This window comes from Rana temporaria, chromosome 7 (assembly GCF_905171775.1).
Source record: "Rana temporaria chromosome 7, aRanTem1.1, whole genome shotgun sequence".
Classification (NCBI taxonomy): Eukaryota; Metazoa; Chordata; class Amphibia; order Anura; family Ranidae; genus Rana; species Rana temporaria.
This window is the reverse complement of record NC_053495.1, coordinates 47,066,763-47,089,935: the sequence shown is the minus strand read 5'-3', so window position 1 is coordinate 47,089,935 and position 23,173 is coordinate 47,066,763. Positions and strand designations below refer to the sequence as shown.

General features: G+C 40.9%; 1 protein-coding gene across 1 annotated transcript in view; it reads right to left on the bottom strand.

Moving 5' to 3' along the window:
* SLC6A11 (solute carrier family 6 member 11) overlaps positions 1-23,173 on the bottom strand; it is a 237,013-nt gene that overhangs the window by 34,337 nt on the left and 179,503 nt on the right. The window contains exons 8-10 of the mRNA XM_040359316.1: positions 22,057-22,160; positions 12,540-12,664; positions 3,338-3,450 (exon numbers count right to left, since the gene is read on the bottom strand). Of these exons, the coding sequence (XP_040215250.1) occupies positions 3,338-3,450; positions 12,540-12,664; positions 22,057-22,160 (342 nt within the window). The remainder of the gene's footprint in view (positions 1-3,337; positions 3,451-12,539; positions 12,665-22,056; positions 22,161-23,173) is intronic.

Below are 23,173 nucleotides of genomic sequence, written 5' to 3'. Positions count from 1 at the left end.
GCAGACAACTGATATCCTCCTTATCAACTGATGATGTCATTGGGAGGAGGATGGTAGCTAGAAGGTTGTAATGGTGTACAATGAAAACCTGTAGCTTTGTGTAACTAAAAGGCAGGTTTCATTCACCCACTGGCTTGTGTACACTTTTGGGCAATTTTTTGACATTTTGCCAAGGCACCCCTGAAGAACCTTAAGGAAACCCTGGGTGGCTAGGCACCCTGGTTGAAAATGGCTGGTTTAGATGCATATTCTGAGCCCAGTGTTTAGAAGCAAAAATAAAAAATACTTCTGCATTGCATTTCAGAGGCATTTTCTGGCAGAAAAAAATGCTAAGCGCTTGTACAACAATTATAAGTATTTTTTTCTGCCAGGGGAACTGGTGTTTTTTAAGCCCAGTACTTATAGATCCTTAATGTGCACCAATTTAGCTTAGTATAACACGCTCAAGTATAATGGTGATGTCAGATTGAAATGTTCCTTTTTGGTTTTTTTTTCTGCTGGAGTTCAATCACATTTACATGTCTTGGACTTTTTCCAGTCTGTGATTGGACATTGAAAAGAGAAGCAGCAGACTGATGAGCTCACCTGAATGGAGGATGAATGCATTAAAGGTTCTCCTCCTCCTTTTAATGAAGGCTTTTCATTAATGGAAGCTATAGTACAGCTTCTATGAATAGAGAGGGTGGAAAGAGAGGGCATAGTCAACACATTCCTGTGACAGGTAACCCAGCACTGTTAACCCCTCCAGCACCAGAAGATTACAGCTTTAGGTTATGGGAGAGGAGCAGAGGACAGAGAATTTCAACCATGACATCTGATGCAAGCACAAAGCACATTTTGTATTACATGTAAGTGCCATCCCTTGTGCTGATTTTTTTAAAGTGACTTTAGAAGGACCTTAATAGAAACAAGCCACAATAACAGAGTAGAATTTTTTTTAACAATGTTAAATTATAAATAATACATGACTAATAGCAGAGCACCGCCTGGAAGATATGTGCTATAAAGCTAATGAATATTTAAATTCAAGCCCAACCCAACCCCAACCCCAAAAGATTCTCATTAGGCACTATATGTAAAATAGTTAATATAACAAAAATAGTGGCTCGATACTTTTAATGCTTCTAACATTGGATGTCTCTGTAAGTGCGCATTTTTAAGTTCGTTATTAAATGCATCTTGGATTTTACACTATGTGAGTCCTTCTCTCTTATATGGCACATCTATATATACACTGAATGAGATTACCTACAACAAGACTTTTCCGGGTGGAAATACGTTTTGGAAACTTTCAGCTTATATGCGATTGTGACCTTTTATAGCCGGTAAGAGGCAGCAATTACTTATGGTGGAGGTGCTTTTCTATCCTCACGTTTCCTGGATGTTGTGGATTTCTCACTTGAAGACTACAATTTGAACACATTTATGTGGATGGATTATTCATTATTTGGACTTTGAGTGATTTCACCTGTCACTGGGTTATCACATTTTATATATGTATATGCATTTATTTTCACTGTCCTTTTGGAGAGTGTCTCAGTATAAGTATAGCACTTATTATTGATTTAATTTACATTTATATATAGGTTAACCTATATTTATTATCACTTCACTAGCGCAGATTTTTATTTTTCCATATGTCTATTGTTGTAGTATAATGCCGCGTACACACGATCGTTTTTCCGCATGAAAAAAAAAACGTTGTTTTTAAAAACGTCATTTAAAATGATCGTGTGTGGGCTTCACATCGTTTTTCGGCTTCTGAAAAACGACCAAATTTTTTTTCGAACATGCTGCATTTTTTAACGTCGTTTTAAAAAATGTCATTTTTCGGGTTGTACAAAATGATCGTATGTGGGCAAAAATTAAGTTTTAAACCCGCGCATGCCCAGAAGCAAGTTATGAGATGGGAGCGCTCGTTCAGGTAAAACTACTATTCATAATGGAGTAAGCACATTCATCACGTTGTAACAGACAAAAAAGCAGGAATCGTCTCTTACTAACAAGGAATCAGCTAAAAGCAGCCCAAAGGCGAATAGAACTTCCCCTTTAGAGTGCGTCGTACGTGTTGTACGTCACCGCGCTTTGTTCATCATTTTTCAAAAATGATGGTGTGTGGGCAACATCGTTTTTAATGATGAAGTTGGAAAAACTTTGTTTTTTGGACATGCTGAAAAACAACGTTTTTTTCCATGCCGAAAAACGATCGTGTGTACGCGGCATAACACTTTTAGTTGCTTGCTTGTAATGTTCTGAATAAGCGCAATATTTATTTCACCACAACAAAAATAGTGACCCTAGTGATTAGGGGTGCACTGATATTGATACCAAGTATTTGCACTCATACTCGTAAAAAAACAACTCACATTAATGTACATATCTAGTCAAATCCAAATCTGCATAGTGTCCCCAACCCGCTGATGAAAAAAATCACGGCTGCCTGCGGTGCTTACAGGGCTAAAGAATTTCAGGGACCCCTGTGGGTATAGGAGGGAAGTGATGTCAGCTTGGTGGATGACATCTCTTCCAGCCCTGTAAACACCTTAATTGGCCGTGTTTTTTTTATCATCGGCAAGACAGGGACACTATACAGATTTGGATTTGATGAGATATGTACTTTAATGTGAGTCGTTATAAATTTTTTAATAAATTGACTAGTCCTGCACTAGATGGTGCTTCCCTTTCCGGGACCCCTGTGGGTATAAGGCGGAAGTGATGTCAGCTTGGTGGAGAACCGCCTATACATCTCCTCCAGACCTGTAAGCATCGCAAGTGGCCCTGGTTTTCTATCGTCGGCAGGATGGGGACACTATGCAGATTTGGATTTGAAGAGATATGTACTTATTGTGAGTTGTTATAACATTTTTAATAAACTGACAATTTTTGCACTAGATGGTGATTCCCTTTCTATAATGGGTTCACAATGCATGCATTCCTATTCAAAGTGCATGTAATTTTTTGCTGTGCGATTTGTGGCCACTAATTTTGTATGGGCTCAAATTGCACAGCAAAGGTATCAGTGCTCGTTATTGGGGAGTACTTGACCAAAAGTATTGGTACTTGTATTCACTGATAAAACAACAGTATCAGTGCATCCCCACTAGTGATGGTTTAAATTAAGATCATCCCTATAAGGAGATCTAGATTCATATGTGTAGTATTGGCAAAAATGCAATATATAATAAAAAAAAATCATTAGTAAAGCTAGAGAATTTAGAGAATGTAGCCACTGTTGTCAGTTTAAATTCGACAGCATTGGTGGTACAATTACATCACAAATGTAAAAAAAAATACTATTTAACCAATCTAAACGATGCAAACATTTAGAATTTTTTACCTGACTGTCAAGTCCCAGGAAAATGAGCATCATGAAAAACAAGGCTGCCCATAATGGGGCCATAGGCATCATGGTGACAGCTTTTGGGTAAGCGATAAAAGCGAGACCAGGTCCTGAAAAAAGAATCATTAATGGCAGTATTTGCACGGAAAAGCATCAATTGATATGGCAAGAGTTGTTGATTTCAATGTGATGGATAATGAAGGATGGAATCCCCTTCTGGTTTCTCACACAGCAGTCTGTGTCCCTTGTGTGTCCTCTTTCACAAGACCATAATAAAGGTGTCACATTTGTGGCTAGATTCAGAAATGACACTAATTATACACCTAGGAAACATCTATTGGGGGCAGTGACCAGTGGTGTATTTAGGTTGTGTGCTGCCCTAGGCCTAACTAAACTTGTGCACCCCCTAATTTAAATATGACCCACCCCCTTCCTGTCAAGGCCACACCCCTTTCTGTTTAAGACCCACCCTGACATTTTCGAGTGGGGACACTAGTTCTCAATGCCTGGGTGGGGGAATGGATTCCCTTAATTTGCATAGATTTCCTATCACTTCCTGTTTAGTTATAGGGCAGAGAGTGAAGGGAAATCTCTGCAATGGGAGAGGGATGATAAAAAAAAATGACAGGGGCTATAACCCTCCCTTACTCTATCCAAAATGGAAAAAAAAAGTGTTGCCTATAGTTCTAATTCAAGCACAAATTTCTGATAATTTTATGGAGAGGACTAAGAAGTTATAACCATGCCAATGGTACAGCAGAAAACATAGCACAGTGAGGAAGGTTTGTGTTCCAGGATGATAGGACAGCCAAAATTAGAAACAGCTTGCATTACACCAACAGTGTAGCAGAAGCCAGCGGGGACACTTTCCGTGCGGCCCCCCTGCAAAGTGTTGCCCTAGGCCTGGGCCTTGTTGGCCTAGGCCAGGATACAGCGTTGGCAGAGGGTGCCAGGAATTGTTCTAGTAAAACCCACCCTTGTGACATTACTATTCCTAATAAGGTTGCTCTATACTTGTTTATCAGGACCTGACCTAATGCAGAAATATAGGGCCAGATTCAGGTACAATTACGGTGGCGTAACGTATCGCATTTACGTTACACCGCCGCAAGTTTTACGGGCAAGTGCTTGATTCACAAAGCACTTGCCTGTAAAGTTGCGGCGGCGTAGTGTAAATCCCTCCGGCGCAAGCCCGCCTAATTCAAATGATCCGGGTAGGGGGCGTGGATCATTTAAATTAGGCGCATTCCCGCGCCGAACGTACTGCGCATGCTCCGTTTTGAAATTACCCGCCGCACTTTGCGCAAAATGACATCGCACCAACGCCATTTTTTGAACGTCGACGTGAGTTACGTCCTTTCCTATTCACGAACGACTTACGCAAAAAAAAAAAATTCAAAATTCGACACGGGAACGACGGCCATACTTTAACATGGCAGGTCTAAATATAGGCCACAAAATAGCAGCTCTAACTATACGCCGGGAAAAGCCGACTAGCGACGACGTAAGAAGATGCGACGGCCGCGCGTACCTTCGTGGATCGACAGAAAATGCTAATTAGCATACCCGACGGAGTAAACGACGCAAACTCCACCCAGCTGGCGCCAAAGTATTGCACCTACGATCCAAAGGCGTACGAAGCCGTACGCCTGTTGGATCGAAGCCAGAAGCCGTCGTATCTTGGTTTGAGGATTCAAACTAAAGATACGATGCGGCAAATTTGAAAGTACGCCGGCGTATCAGTAGATACGCCGGCGTACTTCTTCTGTGAATCTGGCCCATAGTACCTTCACATTAGAGCAGCGGTATCATAGTGGTGAGAAATCTCTTGCTGCCTTTACACATGGATAAAAGCAGGATCCCCACTGGTTCCCACATACTCGAAAAGGTATGGGTCCCAGAGGTAAACAGTTAAGGACACAAAGCCCACAGTAATGGGAAGAAGGGGGCCCTCCTACAGCAATCGAATAAAGCAGCATAAACCCCTTTACTCACATACCATGCAAATAGCTAAGATTTGATTATAAATACAAATATGCAGCTCAAATAAAAAAAACTTTTTATGCAAACAAAAGTAGCACATCAAAATTTGAGTAACTGCGAAGAAAATCTCTACTGATTAGCATGCATTATCAAATGTTATGTTTTTGAAAAATAGATGCAAAAAAAATGCTAGAGAAATACAAAATAACCCTTTGGTAACCACTCACATTGAATCCCAAGGCCTTTGAGCTGTGGCCATAACAACAATGTGGGTAGAATTCCTTATATTCAGCCTTTAACAAACAACTCTGTTAATGATCATTCTTCTAATATCAATGCATAAACTGTTGGCGCTATATAAATTGTGTATAATAATAATAATATTAATAAATAACATTTTTAACCCCTTGCCGCTGAGCGTACGCAAATATGCGTCCTCGGCTTTCGGGGGTTATACCGGGATGATGCCCGCAGCTGCAGGCATCACCCCGGTATAATTTTTTAGAGTGGGCAATGGGCTTTCCAGTGATGACAATCGATCCACGGTGCGCCACCTCCAGTGCCTAGAGAGAGGCTGGCATAAAGCCGTAAATGGCTTCCTGCCAGTCTCCTGAATGTAAACACGGAAGCGACATCATGACATCATGTCCAGTTTACTCGGCTGCCAATGGCGCCGGATTTAAAAAAATATACAGTATTCAGAATTTGCGTTTTCCGTGATCTGAATACTTTGAAGTGTAAAGGAGGGATTTAAGGTCTTTTAGACCCCCGATCCCTCCATAAAGAGTACCTTTCACCACCTATTACTGTCACAAGGGATGTTTACATTCCTTGTGACAGCAATAAAAGTGATCAATTAAAAAAAAAAACATTATAATAATGTCAAAATAAATAAAATAAATAAGAAAAAAAATGTTTGAAGTGCCCCAGTCCCCGCCGAGCTCACGCAGCAAAGAAAATGCATACGGAAGTCGTGCCCGCATATGTAAACGGTGTTCAAATCACACATGTGAGGTATCGCCGCGATCATCAGAGTGAGAGCAATAATACTAGCACTAGACCTTCTCTGTGACTCTAACTTGGTAACCGTAGGAAGAAGCGTCGCCTATGGAGATTTCTAAGTACCGTAGTTTGTCGCCATTCCACGAGTGCGTGCAATTATAAAGCGTGACATGTTTGTATCTATTTACTTGGCGTAACATCATCTTTTACATTATACAAATTGGGCTAACTTTACTTTTTCGTTTTTTTAAAATTCATGAAAATGTTTTTATCCCCAAAAAGTTGCGTTTAAAACACCGCTGCACAAATACCGTGTGACATAAAATATTTCAACAATTAACATTTTATTCTCTAGATTCTCTGTTAAAAAAAAAAAAAAATATATATATATATATATATATATATATATATATATATAAAATATATTTGGGGGTTATAAGTAATTTTCTAGCAAAAAATATGGATTTTAAATTTTAAACATCAAACATCAAGGGCCAGATTCACAGAAGAAGTACGCCGGCGTATCTACTTATACACAGGCGTACTTTCAAATTTGCCGCGTCGTATCTTTAGTTTGAATCCTCAAACCAAGATACAACGGCTTCTGGCTTCGATCCGACAGGCATACGGCTTTGTACGCCTTCGGATCGTAGGTGCAATACTTCGGCGCCTGCTGGGTGGAGTTCGCGTCGTTTCCCGCTTCGGGTATGCTAATTAGCATTTTCCGTCGATCCACGAAGGCTTTTCCCGGCGTATAGTTAGAGCTGCTATTTTGTGGCCTATATTAAGACCTGTCATGTTAAAGTATGGCCGTCGTTCCCGCGTCAAATTTTGATTTTTTTTTTGCGTAAGTCGTCCGTGAATAGGAAAGGACGTAACTCACGTCGACGTTCAAAAAATGATGTCGGTGCGACATCATTTCGCGCAAAGCACGGCGGGAATTTTTACAAAACGGAGCATGTGCAGTACGTTCGGCACGGGAACGCGCCTAATTTCAATGATCCACTCCCCCTACCCGGATCATTTGAATTAGGCGGGCTTGTGCCGGAGGGATTTACGCTACGCCGCCGCAACTTTACAGGCAAGTGCTTTGTGAATCAAGCACTTGCCCGTAAAACTTGCGGCGGTGTAACATAAATGCGATACGTTACGCCGCCGCAGATGTACCTGAATCTGGCCCCAAATATAAAAAATAGGCTTAGTGATGAAAGGGTTAATAAAGATGTATCTGGGATAAACACATTGGGCCAGATCCACAAAGATCTGCCTATCTTTAGGCAGGCGTAGTGGATCTCAGATACACTACGCCGCCGTAACCTAGAGCGTACTTTTAGTATCCAGAAAGAATTTGCGCTGTAAGTTACGGCGGCGTAGTGTAAATGTGTCAGCGTAAGGGCGTGCAATTCAAATGCCTAAGATGTGGGCGTGTTTTATGTTAATTCAACTTGACCCCAAGTAAATGACGTTTTTTTTGAACGGTGCATGCGCCGTCCGTGGAGGTATCCCAGTGCGCATGCTCGAAATCACGTCGCAAATAGTCAATGCTTTCAACGTGAACGTAATTTACGCAAAGCCCTATTCGCGAACGTTTTATGCAAACAACGTAAATGACGGAAAATTTGACGCTGTCCCGACGTCCATACTTAACATTGCGTACGCCTCATAGACCCAGGGGTAACGTTACGCCGGAAAAAGCCTTACGTAAACAACGTAAAAAAATGCGCCGGGCAGGTGTACGTTTGAGAATCGGCGTATCTAGCTACTTTGCATACTCTATGCGGAAATCAACAGAAGCGCCACCTAGCGGCCAGCGTAAATATTCACCTAAGATCCGACGGCGTACTAAGACGTACGTCAGTCGGATCGAGCCCACATTCAGTCGTATCTTGTTTTGTGGATACAAAACAAAGATTCGACGGGGCATCGTAGAACTTACGTGGCGTATCAATAGATACGCCGGCATAAGTTCTTTGTGGATCTGGGCCATTTTGTTTACACAGCTGATTGTTAGTGCTGCTCAACTATTCTGCTTCTTTGTCCAGGCAAGTGTGATTGGGTGCGTAGGCTACACTTCTGCTTGTGCTTTTTGAGTCTTCAAGTTCCAGCACTCACTATTGTTTTCCAAAATAACAAAATATTGTATTTTTATTAAATATTGCGTAATCTACAGTGCAAAATTTCAAAACCTGGTTGACGTGTTTCAGCTTTATCCAACCTTAGTCAGAATCTTTACGTTTAAGGCTAAGTTCAGCTGGAAAACACACCAACAAGGTTTTTAATCTTTGTACTGTACGTTTTTGGATATTTAATAAAGATATTTATTTATTCATTCATTTGGGACAACAATGGTGAGCGCTGGAACTTGGGGACAATGCATCTCAGTTGCTTAAAAATAAATAGAACAAACTGAAAAATTGTACAGAACTTGTTTCCTACTTTTCTTTATTATTGACAAATTGGATGTTCACAGGTTTTAGGTCACACAAGACAACTGATGACCATCCAAGGCATGAAATAAGTCCAAAGATAGATGCTTTCTAGTTTGAACTACTTTCTTTGCTTGCAGTTTTTTGATTTAGCAGGTCATTGCATTGCTTTCCAAGAACACAACCTATAAATAGATATGTACCATAGGCCAATGATAATGTTAAAACTCTGATAAATTAGTAGGTGATGGCACAACACTATTAACCACTTCCCGACGGCCGTACGACTATATACGGCCGCCGGGTGGCTCTACTTCTCTGGGAGGCCGTGTTTTTACGGCCGCCCCTTTTCGCGTTCCCCGCGCGCGCTCCCGAGCGCGCAGCGGGGAACTGCTGTGCTGGCCGTGTCCCTTGGACACAGCCAGTCACAGATCGCCGTGAACGGCCAATCGGAGCGGCCGTTTCCTAGGCGATCTGTGCGGCCAATGAGAGATGATCTCATATGTTTACATATGAGATCATCTCTCATTCCCGGCTCTCGCAGACAGCGGTGCTGTCAGGGGAGAGAGGAGACGGATCTGTGTCTCTTGTACATAGAGACACAGATCGGTCACCCCCCCAGTCACCCCCCTTCCCCCACAGTTAGAACACTAATTAGGATACACATTTAACCCCTTCCTCACCCCCTAGTGTTAACCCCTTCCCTGCAGTCACATTTATACAGTAATTAGTGCATATTTATAGCACTGATTGCAGTATAAATGTGAATGGCGCCAAAAATGTGTCAAAAGTGTCCGATGTGTCCGCCCATAACGTCGCAGTCCCAATAAAAAATCGCAGATCGCCGCCATTTCTAGTAAAAAAAAAATTTTATACAGTAATTAGTGCATATTTATAGCACTGATTGCAGTATAAATGTGAATGGCGCCAAAAATGTGTCAAAAGTGTCCGATGTGTCCGCCATAACGTTGCAGTCCCAATAAAAATCGCAGATCGCCGCCATTTCTAGTAAAAAAAAAATTTATACAGTAATTAGTGCATATTTATAGCACTGATTGCAGTATAAATGTGAATGGCGCCAAAAACGTGTCAAAAGTGTCCGATGTGTCCGCCATAACGTCGCAGTCCCAATAAAAATCGCAGATCGCCGCCATTTCTAGTAAAAAAAAAAAAATAATAATAATAATTCTGTCCCTTATTTTGTAGGCGCTATAACTTTTGCGCAAACCAGTCGCTTATTGCGATTTTTTTTTTTTTTTTTACTAAAAATATGTAGAATACGTATCGGCCTAGACTGAGGATAAAAAAAAAACGTAAAAAAAAATAAATTGAGCTATTTATTATAGCAACAAGTAAAAATATTTTTTTTTTTTTCAAAATTGTCGCTCTATTTTTGTTTATAGCGCAAAAAATAAAAAACCGCAGAGGTGATCAAATACCACCAAAAGAAAGCTCTATTTGTGGGGAAAAAAGGACGTTAATTTTGTTTTCGAGCCACGTCGCACGACCGCGCAATTGTCAGTTAAAGCGACGCAGTGCCGAATCGCAAAAAGTCCTCTGGTCAGGAAGGGGTTTAAGTGCCCAGTAAGGAAGTGGTTAAGGGTTTATTTAAAGGGTTTTACAGTCTCAGCATGAAAACAATAGGTTTCAGAGAGCAATATCAGGGATAATCAGTGAATGAAAATTACAAGCAGAGAAATTCACATTGATTAGCAAATGTAGGTGTTTTCCAGATTATTGTAGAAGCAAATATTGAGACAAAGAACTAAAATGAAGAGGAATCTTTAACAACCTGTCAGTTTCTACCTTTCCTTAATTAGTCTATGTTATGAAATCTAAGTCAGATTGATTGTTCTATGTACCTGCAGTTCACCGCTCGTGGTTAATAATATAAAATAAAGGCTTTTTTTGTTTGTTTATTATAAAAGTGAAAAAAAAAAAAGTGAATAACTATTCCAACTAATTAGGTTATTTAGCAACAGGTCAGTAACATGACTGGGTATAAAAAGATCACCTTAAGCCTCGTACACACGATCAGATTTTCCACGGACAAAGCAACAGACTTTTGTCCAAAGGGCGTTGGCCAGGAACTTGTCTTGCATACAAACGGCACACAATTGTCGGCCAACAAACACGAACGTAGTGACATGCTAGACGTACTATGTGTTTTTTCAGCTCTTTAGCGCCACCCTTTGGGCACCTTCTGCTAATGTTGTGTTTGGTGAGCATTACTCCCGAGCATGCGTGTTTGTACTTTGGACTTTTGTCTGACGGATTTGTGTACACCCGTTCGGAAAATCTAACAACAGACCGTTGTCCACGGAAAATTTTAAAGCCTGCCATCCAACATTTGTCCGTGGAAAATCCGACAACAATTGTCCGATGGAGCGTACAAATGGTCAGATTTTAGGCCAACAGTCTGTCAATACACAATTCCCGTCGGAAAATCCGATCACGTGTACAAGGCTTTAAAGAATCAGTGTGCTTCAGAAGATGAACAGAGGATGACCAATTTGTGAAAAGTCTAAAAATCGCTAAATTGCAATGACCTAATATATAAACAAATATATTATGATCTACAGTACATAATATTATCAAAAGATTCTGAGAATCTGGATAAATCTCTGTGTGCAAGGGACAAGGCCAAAATGCAATATGGATTTCCACAATCTTTAGGCCCTCAGACGACACTGCATTAAAAACAGGCATGATTCTGTGATGGACATCACTGCATGGGCTCAGGAATACTTCCAAAAATCCCTGTTCACAGTACCATCCAAAAAGCTTTATCATCCAAAGAAGTAGCCATATTGGAACATGATCCAGAAATGTCCAATTTAAAACGGTCTGTTGCAAGGTTGCAAGGTCTGTTGCAAAACTGTTCTGTCATCAGACAAATTGAAATTTGACATTCTTTTTGGCAACCATGGGCACCATATCCTCCAGATCAGGGGTCTCCAAACTTTTCAAACAAAGGGCCACTTTATTGTCCTTCAGACTTTGGGAGGGCCGGATTGTGGCCAGCAGGGGCAGAGCATGTCACGGGCCCAACATCAGTGAGAATAAATATGGCCTTAGGGTTGGTAGACAATAGAAGGACGTGTATCCCCCCTATTAGTAGGAGGTATAGTATCACATCATTGGGATCGGTGGAAGATATAGTGCCCCATTGTTGGTGTCAGTGGGACAAATAGTGCCTTATATCAGTGGGAAGAATTGTGCCCCAAGGGCCAGATAAAGACTAACAAAGGGCCACATCTGGCCCTTGGGCCGCAGTTTGGAGACCCCTGCTCCAGATTAAAGAGAAAATTGACCTTTTGGCTTTTTATTAGTGCTTTGTTCAAAACCCTGCATCACTGATGGTATGGGGGGGGTTCATTAGTGCATATGGAATAGGCTGTTTGCTCAACAGCGCCCTGTTGGTTCATTGAGAACTACATGCTGACACCCGTAAAGACTGTCAGTACTTGTAGTTCTCCCATTCACAGAACTCTCTAAATAATTGATGCAGCCAGGTGGGCAGAGCCCCACATGGCTGTGTCTTTTTTTTTAATTGTGACACCATGAATACAGTTATAAAGGGTAAACTTAATATTTAAAAGTATTCAATCCTTCCCTACACTATCCTTTTTTTTCAAAACGATGTTTGATATACTTTCATTGAAATTACAATTGTATTTTGTAAGAATGAATGCACAATAGTAAAAATACCACATGTATTATGTGTTAGTGAATAGTGAACAGAGCTTTTTTTTATACATGAAGAAAAGCTACAGAACCTCAAATACCTGATTCAGCAACTTCAGCAATCGGAACACCTTGTTCATAAGCCATAAATCCAAGGACAGAAAATATGGCAAAACCAGCCACAAAGCTGGTGCCGCTGTTCAGGCAACAAAGCAGAAGGCAGTCTCTGTAACAGAAACGATCAAATTAGTGAAATAAGCAATGACATTTCTCTAAATCTAATTTGATTCCTAACATTCCCCTAATGAGGGCTAGTAGCTGCTGACAATTGACCGTAAAATGAGCGCTGTGACCAAGATTCAAGCATTTAGTAACAGAATGTATCACACCATTCATTCTTAGAATTACATGCTTTTGATGAATTTATGAGCAAGATGAGGTATATACACATTTAAGGCCCCATACACACGAGAGAATTTATCCGCGAATACGGTCCGCTGGACCGTTTCCGCGGATAAATCCTCTCGAGGATTTCGGCGGATTTTCATGTGATGGAGTGTACACACCATCGCATTGAAATCCGCGCGGAAATCCTCTGGCGATGACGTGTCGCGCCGTCGCGCGGTATGACGCGGCGACGTGCGCGACGCTGTCATATAAGGAATTCCCACGCATGCGTCTAATCATTACGACGCATGCGGGGGATCCCTTCGGACGGATGGATCCGGTGAGTCTATACAGACCAGCGGATCCATCCGTTGGGATGGATTCCAGCAGATGGATTTGTTTGGCATGTCAGCAAATATTCGATCTGCTGGAATCCATCCCAGGGGATAAATATCCGCGGAAACAGATTCGCTGGAGTGTACACACCATAGGATCTATCCGCTGAAACCCATTTGCTGGGATTTTTCAGCGGATGGATTCTATCGTGTGTACGGGGCCTTAGTCTCTGATGTTCATAATCAATCTGTGATCGAGTTTCAAGTGCCACTGAATTGATTATAATGGCACAGATCATGTAATCATGCCTTTAGCAAACACATTCACATGCATTTGACTGCACCTAATGCCGCGTACACACGGTCATTTTTTGTGATGAAAAAAAAACAACATTTTAAAAACGTCATTTAAAATGACCGTGTGTGGGGAAAACTTAGTTTTATGCCTTCTGAAAAACGACAAAAAAAAAAAATCGAACATGCTTCAATTTTTTATCTCGTTTTTCAAAACGTCATTTTTTGTGTCATTTACAATGATAGTGTGTGGTAAAACGACATTTAAAATGACGTTTTTAAACCCGCGCATGCTCAGAAGCAAGTTATGACGCAAGCTTGAATGGAACAGAGTGCCGTCGTACGTGTTGAACGTAACCGCGCTTTGCTAGAGCATTTTGAAAAAAACGATGGTGTGTGGGCAACGTCGTTTTTTAAAATGAAGTTTCAAAAACGTTGTTTTTTTTCATCACAAAAAACGACCGTGTGTACGTGGCATACAAGTTCCCGAATCTAAAAAGGGGCCTAAGGGAATGAGCACCAAAATCAATTTAAAGCACTACAGGCATACCCCACTTTTAAGTACACAATGGGGTTTATTTACTAAAGCTGGAAATTGCAAAATCAGGCTGACTTCTGCATTGACTTATGCAGTTTGTATAATTAAGGCATCCCTGCCAGACAGCACAGACATATCCTTAAACCTCACCTCTCCTCCAGCGATGTTGTAGGAGTGTCTCGGCTGCCCGAGATTCCCCTTTTTCATTGACTGAGACAGCAGCGCAGCGCCATTGGCTCCTGCTCCTGTTTATCAAGGTCGGTCAGCCAATAAGGAAAGAAAGGGGTGGGGTCAGCCCACGGCTCCTTGTCTGAATGGTCTCATTAAGTAGGTTGGTTATTTTTTTTTGTTATGTTGGGTCTTCATAACTCAATTTGAATTTTTATATAGTCATATACTGTATAGAGTCAGTAGAAAAAATATTACCAGTTGCTTGACAAATAAGTCACAGTCTTTCATCAGCTAGACAGACGCCTGGTTCTTTCTGCATCTGTCATTCTAAATTACAACCAAATGAATAAATACTGAGAAAGAGAGAGGGATGATAGATAGATAGATAGATAGATAGATAGATAGATAGATAGATAGATAGATAGATAGATAGATAGATACATGCATAAATAGACAGATAGATAGATAGATAGATAGATAGATAGATAGATAGATAGATAGATGCACACAAAAATTAAAACAAATTAAAATAAAAAAAAGATTCCAGCGATATAGTGACATGTACGGATGACCGCGCCCCCTCTGATGCAACGCAGGTTTCCCGTTGCATCAGAGGGGGCGGGGTCACCCATGCCGTATTTTTTCAATGACTTGTATCTGTATTGCCGGGACCCGACAATTCATTATAGCCGCGAGTAGTTTTAAATGACTTTTTTTCCTTTAGAAATGTCATTTTGTGCACAGACTGTTATAAACACGGGAAACATGCGCTACTTTACAGGGATATTTTAGACGCCCACTAGGTACGAAATTTAAAGGAATATTGTTTTATTGTTTCACTTCAAGCATTATTAAAATCACTGCTCCCAAAAAAACTGCCATTTTTAAAACTCTTTTTTTTTGCATTGATACATGTCCCCTGGGGCAGGACCCAGGTCCCCAAACACTTTTTATGACAATAACTTGCATAATAACCTTTAGAATAAGCACTTTTGATTTCTCCCATAGACTTTTAAAAGGTGTTCAGCGGATTTCGAATGGACGAGCAGCCAATGTTCGAGTCGAACTCATGTTCGACCCGAAAATAAAGCTCATCCCTAATCAGGAAACAGGGCCAAAAGAAAGAGTTGGAAGGCAAATAGCAGCGAATTTCTAATGCATATGTTTCTGCTTTAACCCCCAAATGCTGACTTGGTTTATTTGTAACTTCTCCTCCTGCCTACTTCACCTTCTCTGAGTGTGGTAGGTCCTGCTGTCATTAAAAGGGTTGCGAGATCTTGGCTGAGTTTTATATTTATCACTGTAAACATGGAAATGATTTACTCATACAATACCACTCAAAATGTGAACCTACCTAAACCTTTCAATTAATTAAAAATAATGTAACATGTCAAGAAATTAATATATAATGTGTAATCAATAGTATTTTATCTATTATTTGTGTCACTACAACTTGAAATGTAATAGTTAAAACATAGACACAGAAAGGTTTCCAGTCTCTCTCACAATAAACACCTGTAGGATTATTCAGGCTTTAGGCTTTGTTCACTAGGCGTCTCGATCCTGATTCATGGCAAATCGCGGGATGCCCATGTGATCCCCGTCACTTCCAATGGCCCCCCAAACACGGCCCGATTTTGCCTCGATCATCACCTGTCTAATCGTGGTAAAATCCTGCAAACTTAATCTCAGGATGCCTGTTGCCCAAAAGAAGTACACAAATTTATTTTGGGTGACAGGCGTCCCGTGATTCTGTTTGCGTGATTTTACTACGATTCGTCAGGTGAAGACCGTGGCAAAATCGTGCTGCGATTGGGGTGCCATTGGAAGTGACTGGGATCGAACGGGAATCCCGCAATTTTCCATTATTAGGGATTGCAGGCAGAATCGCAGCGATTCTGCCCACGATACGGTTTGCCTAGATGTGAACGGAGCCTTATTTTATTTAGGCATAACCAGAGTTGAACCAGTGGCCAGGCTATAGCTATTCTAGTATTTACATACAGCAGGTAAAATAAGTATTGAACATGTCACAATTTTTCTAGGCAAATATATTTCTAAAGGTGACATGAAATATTCACCACATGTCTGTAACAACCCATGCAAACCATACGTACAAAGAAATCAAAATAAATAAGTTCAACAATTAAGTTATGTGTAATACTGGGGGAAAGTATTGAGCACCGGAAGAAAGGGAGGTGCAAAAGGGCATGGAAAGCCAAGACAGCAGCTGAAATCTATCAGTAATTAGAAAACAATCCTGCCCCTTGTCAGTACAAATTAATATCAACCAACGGCCTATAAAAAGGTGTCTCATTACCAAGGTGACATACAAGAAACATCTCATGATGGGTAAAAATCTCTCGAGAGACCTTCACAATCTTATTGTTGCAAAGGGTACTGATGGCATTGGTTAAAAATTGATTGCTAAACTTCTGAATGCTCCAGTGAGCACTGTTGGGGCCATAATCCGGAAGTGGAAAGCACATAATTTCACCATAAACTGGCGAGGCCTCGCAAGATTTCTGACAGAGGAGTAAACCGAATTATCAGAAGAGTTATCCAAGAGCCAAGGCCCACTTGTGGAGAGCTTCAGAAATACCTGGAGTTAGCAGGAACAATTGTTTTAAAGAAAACAAATAATGCACTCAACCGCCATAGCCTGTATGCACACTCACCACACAAGACTCCATTGCTGAAGAAAATGCATGTTGAAGCGTTAAAAGTTTGCTAAACAACATTTAGACAAGCTCGTGAAATACTGGGAGAATATAGTCTGGTCAGATGAGACAAAAATGTAACTCTTTGGATGCCATAATACACACCATGTTTGGAGGTCAAATGGCACTGCACATCACTTCAAAAACCATACCAACAAGGAAATTTGGAGGTGTGGAACTGTTTTTCAGCATACGGTACTGGCAAACTTCATATCGTTGAAGAATGAATGGAAAAATGTACCAAGACATACTTTATAAAAATCTGTCATCTACCAGGATGATGAAGATTAAAAGAGGGTGGACATTTCAGTAAGATAATGATCCAAAACACAAAGCCAAGGAAACTCTACCAATTGGTTTCAAAGAAAGAAAATAAAGTCAATAAAGCCAATCACCTGACTTGAATCCAATAAAAAATCTTTGGAAAGAACTAAAGATCAGAGTTCATAGAAGAGGCCCACAGAACCTTCACAATTTGAAGTCTGTTTGTGTGAAAGAATGGGCCAAAATCACACCTGAGCAATGCATGCGACTAGTTTCTCCAAAATCTTCTTAAATCTTTCATTACCAACAAAGGATTGTGTACAAAGTAGTAAATAAGTTTCATTTAGTGTGTCTAATACTTTTTCCCTGTGCCATTCCATTTTATTACACATAACTTAATTTCTGGACTTATGTGTTTTGGTTTCTTTGTATGTATGGATTGCATGTGTTGTTACCGACATTTGAGCTATGAGTAAGCACCAGACCTTGGTGTGAAACATGTTAACTGATACCTGTAGTTCACCTTTGTATCTGGCACTTGAATAAAGAAATTGCACAGGAGTGCGGCAGTCCAGCCTTCTTTTCTTCTAAGTATCTGTTTACATATAGGGCTTGAGACTTTACGGAACAGCAGGGTAAGAGAAACGGCCTTAGAGCGATGTACATGTACATATTGTTACCGAAATGTGGTGAAAATTTCATATCAGTAGCACCTTTAGAAATATATTTACCTAGAAAAATGTTGACGTGTTAAAGTGGAGGTTCACCCAAAATCTTAATTTTTAACATTAGATTGATGCTCATTTTGTCAAGGGGAATCGGGTGGTTGTTTTAAAATCGAAGCAGTACTTACCGTTTTAGAGAGAGATCTTCTCCGCCGCTTCCGGGTATGGGCTGCGGGACTGGGCGTTCCTATTTGATTGACAGGCTTCCCACAGTCTTCCGACGGTTGCATACATCACGTCACGATTTTCCGAAAGTAGCCGAACGTCGGTGCGCAGGCGCCGTATAGAGCCGCACCGACGTTCGGCTTCTTTCGGCTACTCGTGACCCGATGTATTTGACCGTCGGAAGCCTGTCAATCAAATAGGAACGCCCAGTCCCGAAGACCATACCCGGAAGCGGCGGAGAAGATCTATCTCTAAAACGGTAAGTACTGCTTCGATTTAAAAAAAAACACCTGATTCCCCTTGACAAAATGAGCCTCAATCTAATGTTAAAAATTGTTTTTCGGGTGAACTCCCGCTTTAAGTACTTATTTTACCCACTGTATACTCAATAAGTTGTAAATGAGCTTTAAAATGAACTCTTACTAACTCTCTAGATGCAGGCCCTGTGGAGCAATTCTTCCTCAAAGTTCACAGCAGAAACACTGAAGGTTGAATTCAAATTATTCTCTTAAGAGTATAGGTTATGCTCCCTGCTCCCCCAGAGCTTGTATTCAAAGTTTACATTAGAAATTAAAAAGTTGGAAGGTGGCTGATTCAATGCTGGGAGCAGGGGCTGGGCTGCTGAGTTACATAGTTATATAAAATTAGTCAGGTTGAAAAAATACACAAGTCGATATAGAAATAAATAAATAAAAAACAGAAAACCTCCAAATTAAGAACCCTATATCTACAGTTGATCTTTAGGAAAGCAAAAAAAAAACCTATAAAGCATGGTCTAAATTGTTCTAACAGGGGGCACTGCCGATCCTGACCTCCCTGGGGCCCTAAGCAAAATGACATGTCACATTAAAGTTGAGAAGTGCGGGGGGCTGCCGAAAATGACATGTCACATTAATGTTGAGAAGTGTGGGGGGGAGGTGCGCTGCCGACAGTGACATGTCACATTAAAGATTAAAGTTGAGAAGCGGGGGGAGGCGGTGTTCTGCTGTCTGAAGTGACATCTTACATTAAAGTGAGAAGCAGGGGGTGCTGACTTGACTTCTTACCTCTTCTCCCATGCAGCCAGCGAGTTGAGAAGCGGGGTGAGGGGCCGAAAATGACTTCTAACAAGGCGGGGCCTCTAGTAATTTTGGGGGCCCTCCGCAGCTTTGTGGGGCCCTAAGCGGCTTGCATAGTGAGCCTATAGGGCTGATAGGCCCTGGCGGGGGGAATCCCTCCTGATTCCCAGAAGGCAATTGGATATTCCCTGAATTAACAATCTATAAATATGAATATTAGGGATGGGTGAACGGTTCGGCCCAAGCTCAAGTTCCGGCCGAACTTTTGCTGTTTGGGTGTTCGGCGAACATCTGAACAAGCGGGTAGTTTGACCATTTGTTCGGCCCCCCTAACCGACTACAATGCATTGCAGCGCTGAACAGCGTATTGCAAGCTCTGATTGGCTGAAGAAGTGAAAGCTTCAGCCAATCAGGGCACAGAGAGCACTGTCAGAGTCATGATTGGACACTATCATCATGACTTTATCCAATCATGGCTCATTTCCGCCCCGCAATATAAAAGTATTCTTTCAATGGCAGCCATTTTCAGTGTGATTTTGTCATGGAGAGGGATAGAACAGGGCTCTGTTCAGTGCTATTAGTTAGTTAGTGTGCTATACTGTGCTATTATGCTTCAATTGTCAGTGGTTGTAAACCCTTTTTTTACAACCTTATGCTACAGGTAAGCCTATATTAAGGCTTACCTGTAGCTAACCGGGATATCTCCTAAACCTGCATGGTTTAGGAGATATCCCCTGTCCCCTGCATGTGCCGATGTCATTGACACATGCGCAATGGGGCAAACTGAATCAATGGCACCTATGTGCCGTTGCTGCAGCCTCCGTGCCGTTACCAAAGGCTCCCACGCTGAAGTGACGTCATTGCGGCTCCAGCCAATCAGAGCGCCGGAGCCACGATACCTGTAAGTAACTCTGGGGTGACATGTCGGCGGCAGGAGGGGGAGACGGCCGCCTAATGCGGGGGCTTCGATCTGAGGTAAGTAATAAATAATGAGCTAGTATGCTATGCATATTAGCTCATTATGCCTTTGTCTTGCAGGTTTTTTTTTGTTTTTGTTTTTTTTTTAACAAGGGTTTACTTCATTTTTAAGCATATGTAAATACTTAAATGATCACTATAACTTTATCAACTTTAAAAAAAAAAAATACAGGTTTGTCAATAAAATCGTATCGTTTATAAGTTACTGTATTTATTGGCGTATAACGCTCACTTTTTTACCCTGAAAATAGAGGGTAAACTGTGCCTGCGTGTTATACGCAGGGGGCTTTGGAAGGTTTTTTCCCTGAAACTTCCCTCTTAAAGTTAGGGTGCGTGTTATACGCCTGTGCGCGTTATACGCCGATAAATACGGTAATTGGAACACTAGTTTTTCAAAACATAATTTCTGTTGACTCTATGACTCTAATAGTTACAAGACTGCATATAGCTCTGTGCTTTATTTTCAAATAACACACCCCCTCCCCCATAAGAAATCAAATAAAATCGTGCTAGGGCTCTATTGGATATGAAAAACAGCAGCTAGCACAATACCATAATACATAGCATAATAAACATCACCAAACAATAGTGCAGATAGATAAATTAAATAGAATGTGCAATACAATAGTGCAATGCAAATATATCAAACTGTTATATGTCACTGCAAATTGAAAAAATAAAACAAAGAAAGTCAAATGTGAAGCCAAAAAATGTGAATTCAGTGATTCTTCGATTATGAGAGAAATAATAGATGTGGATACCAAACTTCCTAAAGCGGAGTTCCACCCAAAAATGTCACTTCTGCTTAAAGGACTCCTGACCCCTGACATGCCACACTTGGCATGTCATTTTTTTTGGGGGGGGGACCCAGTTTTGACAGGCACCCAGCTCCCACTTCCGCTCAGGCCGTCTAGGTGACTCGAGCAGAATTTCTCTTCTCCCCCTCCTTTACTGCAATCTTCTGGGAGAAATCACAGGTCCCAGAAGATTGCCTGACCATTCAGTGCACACCTGGCTGTGAAGCAGCAAGCTGCTACAGCTAGATACCCACACTAGTGATGCCGGCTTCAGGGAGAGGCAAGGGACAGAACCAAGGCTTTGAGCGGCCGCATCGCTGGACTATGGGACAGGTGGGTGTGTGTTTTTTAAAAGTCAGCAGCTTCACTTTTTGTAGCTGCTGACTTTTAATAAACAAAGAAACAGCTGGAACTCCACTTTACTGATAAACCACACAGCACCTCAGTGTGCAACAGAGGAAGCCTTACCAGAATGATATGACCCCTAAATTAAGAGTGGTCAACCAGCGCTTGTGTATCAATCAAAGATATCCAGCTTTCCCTAAAACCACATGTTAAACAATGGTACTACTGCGTTGTGAAAAATCGCTGTGCATATATACTCAGTTGGACATAGTATTGTGAACAAAAAAAGACATGCTCTACATAGTGTAATCCCAATTAAAACATCAATTTAATGTGGTGAATGCCCTTACAATGAAGAGATGACAACCAGGCACTTCATATCATATAAACAACTCATATTCCAGAATCCAAGATGGCCGTGGCAGGATCGCATATGCGTAGTGGCATGTGCTCTGTCTCTGCCCTACTAGATTCATTAAAGATGTCGTCATCAGGAGCATTCTTTTTCATGATAAACTGAGTATATACTGTATGTCCATCATTTGACATCTGGATTTGAGGAAAGCTGCATATCTTGGATAGAAACACAAGCGCTGGTTGACCACTCTTAATTGAGGGTCATATCATTGTGGTAAGTCTCCCTCTGTTGCACACCGAAGTACTGTGTGGTTTATCATTAAGAAGTTTGGTGGCATTTGGTACCCACATCTGTCATTTCCCTCATAATCGAAGAATCACTGAATTCATGGTTTTTGGCTTTACATTTGGATTTCTTAGTTTTATTTCTACATGCAATATATATAATGATTTCCCCATTTTATCTATGAATATGGTATATTACCTGTAGCAGTTATTGTTGTAGTTATTATAACTCCCCAGAGCAGTCAAACATCCCAGGCAGATGGCATAAGAAAAGAAGATCTGGGTACCTGCATCCACCCACACCTGTTGACCAAAAAAGAAACAATTGCTAAAAATGAAAATGTAAAGAATTAAGATATAAAGATGAAGACTAAACACACAAATTTCATTTGCCTGTTCAATGGCTTTTGTAATCAGCATTCAACAGCATAAAAGCTAAGTACATTTTGACCTACTTAAGGAACAAAAACACAACCTTGCTTAACCTGAAGGACCATTTTTTTTTTTCATGAACATGTTCTTCTTCAATTTTTAGGGATTGTACAAAACTATGATAACATCGTTTTTTTATAGGTCATGCTTGTCAGGCTTCTTTATTTTAGAAATTAAATGTTGAATAAAGCAATTCGAAAATAATTAATTTTATGTGATCCATAATAGTATATCAAGTCGACCATATACAGTGAAACAGTGCAGCGCAAAAAAGTTTAAGTTAAAATAAATAATTCAAAAAAGAAGTCCATAAGTGAAGGTGTGTGAGAAAAATCCAAGTAGATTTTCAATTAAGTGGTGTAGATTCAAACCAGGTGACCAGATAGAAGTCCTCCACCAGAAAGTAAAGATGGCCTCTCACCTCATATATTCGACCTTAAAAGGTCACTTTGCAAAGAAATCAATCACAGGTCCTAATAGTATCGATCAGAAGGTCGCTTGACAACTCCAGATAACAATATGTGGCCCATAGATAACAGCAATGGTTGAGCATATGGAATGAAAAAAGGAAGAGAGATCTAATGCTCTCAGTACAAAAAAGCATTTATTAAAAGATCAAAAAATCAGGATCAGGCGTTACGTCCCGTGGGCGGGACTTCTTCAGCGTAGAAGAAGTCCCGCCCACGGGACGTAACGCATATGAAGGGGAGGAGCTGCGTGTGACGTCACCCGCGATCGCCGCTGTACACACTCGATAGTGTTTCCATGACTGTCAGCTAGCACTCGGCTGTGAGTGCTGATGCACGTGAGTGTACTGATTTTTTGATCTTTTAATAAATGCTTTTTTGTACTGAGATACTATTAGGACCTGTGATTGATTTCTA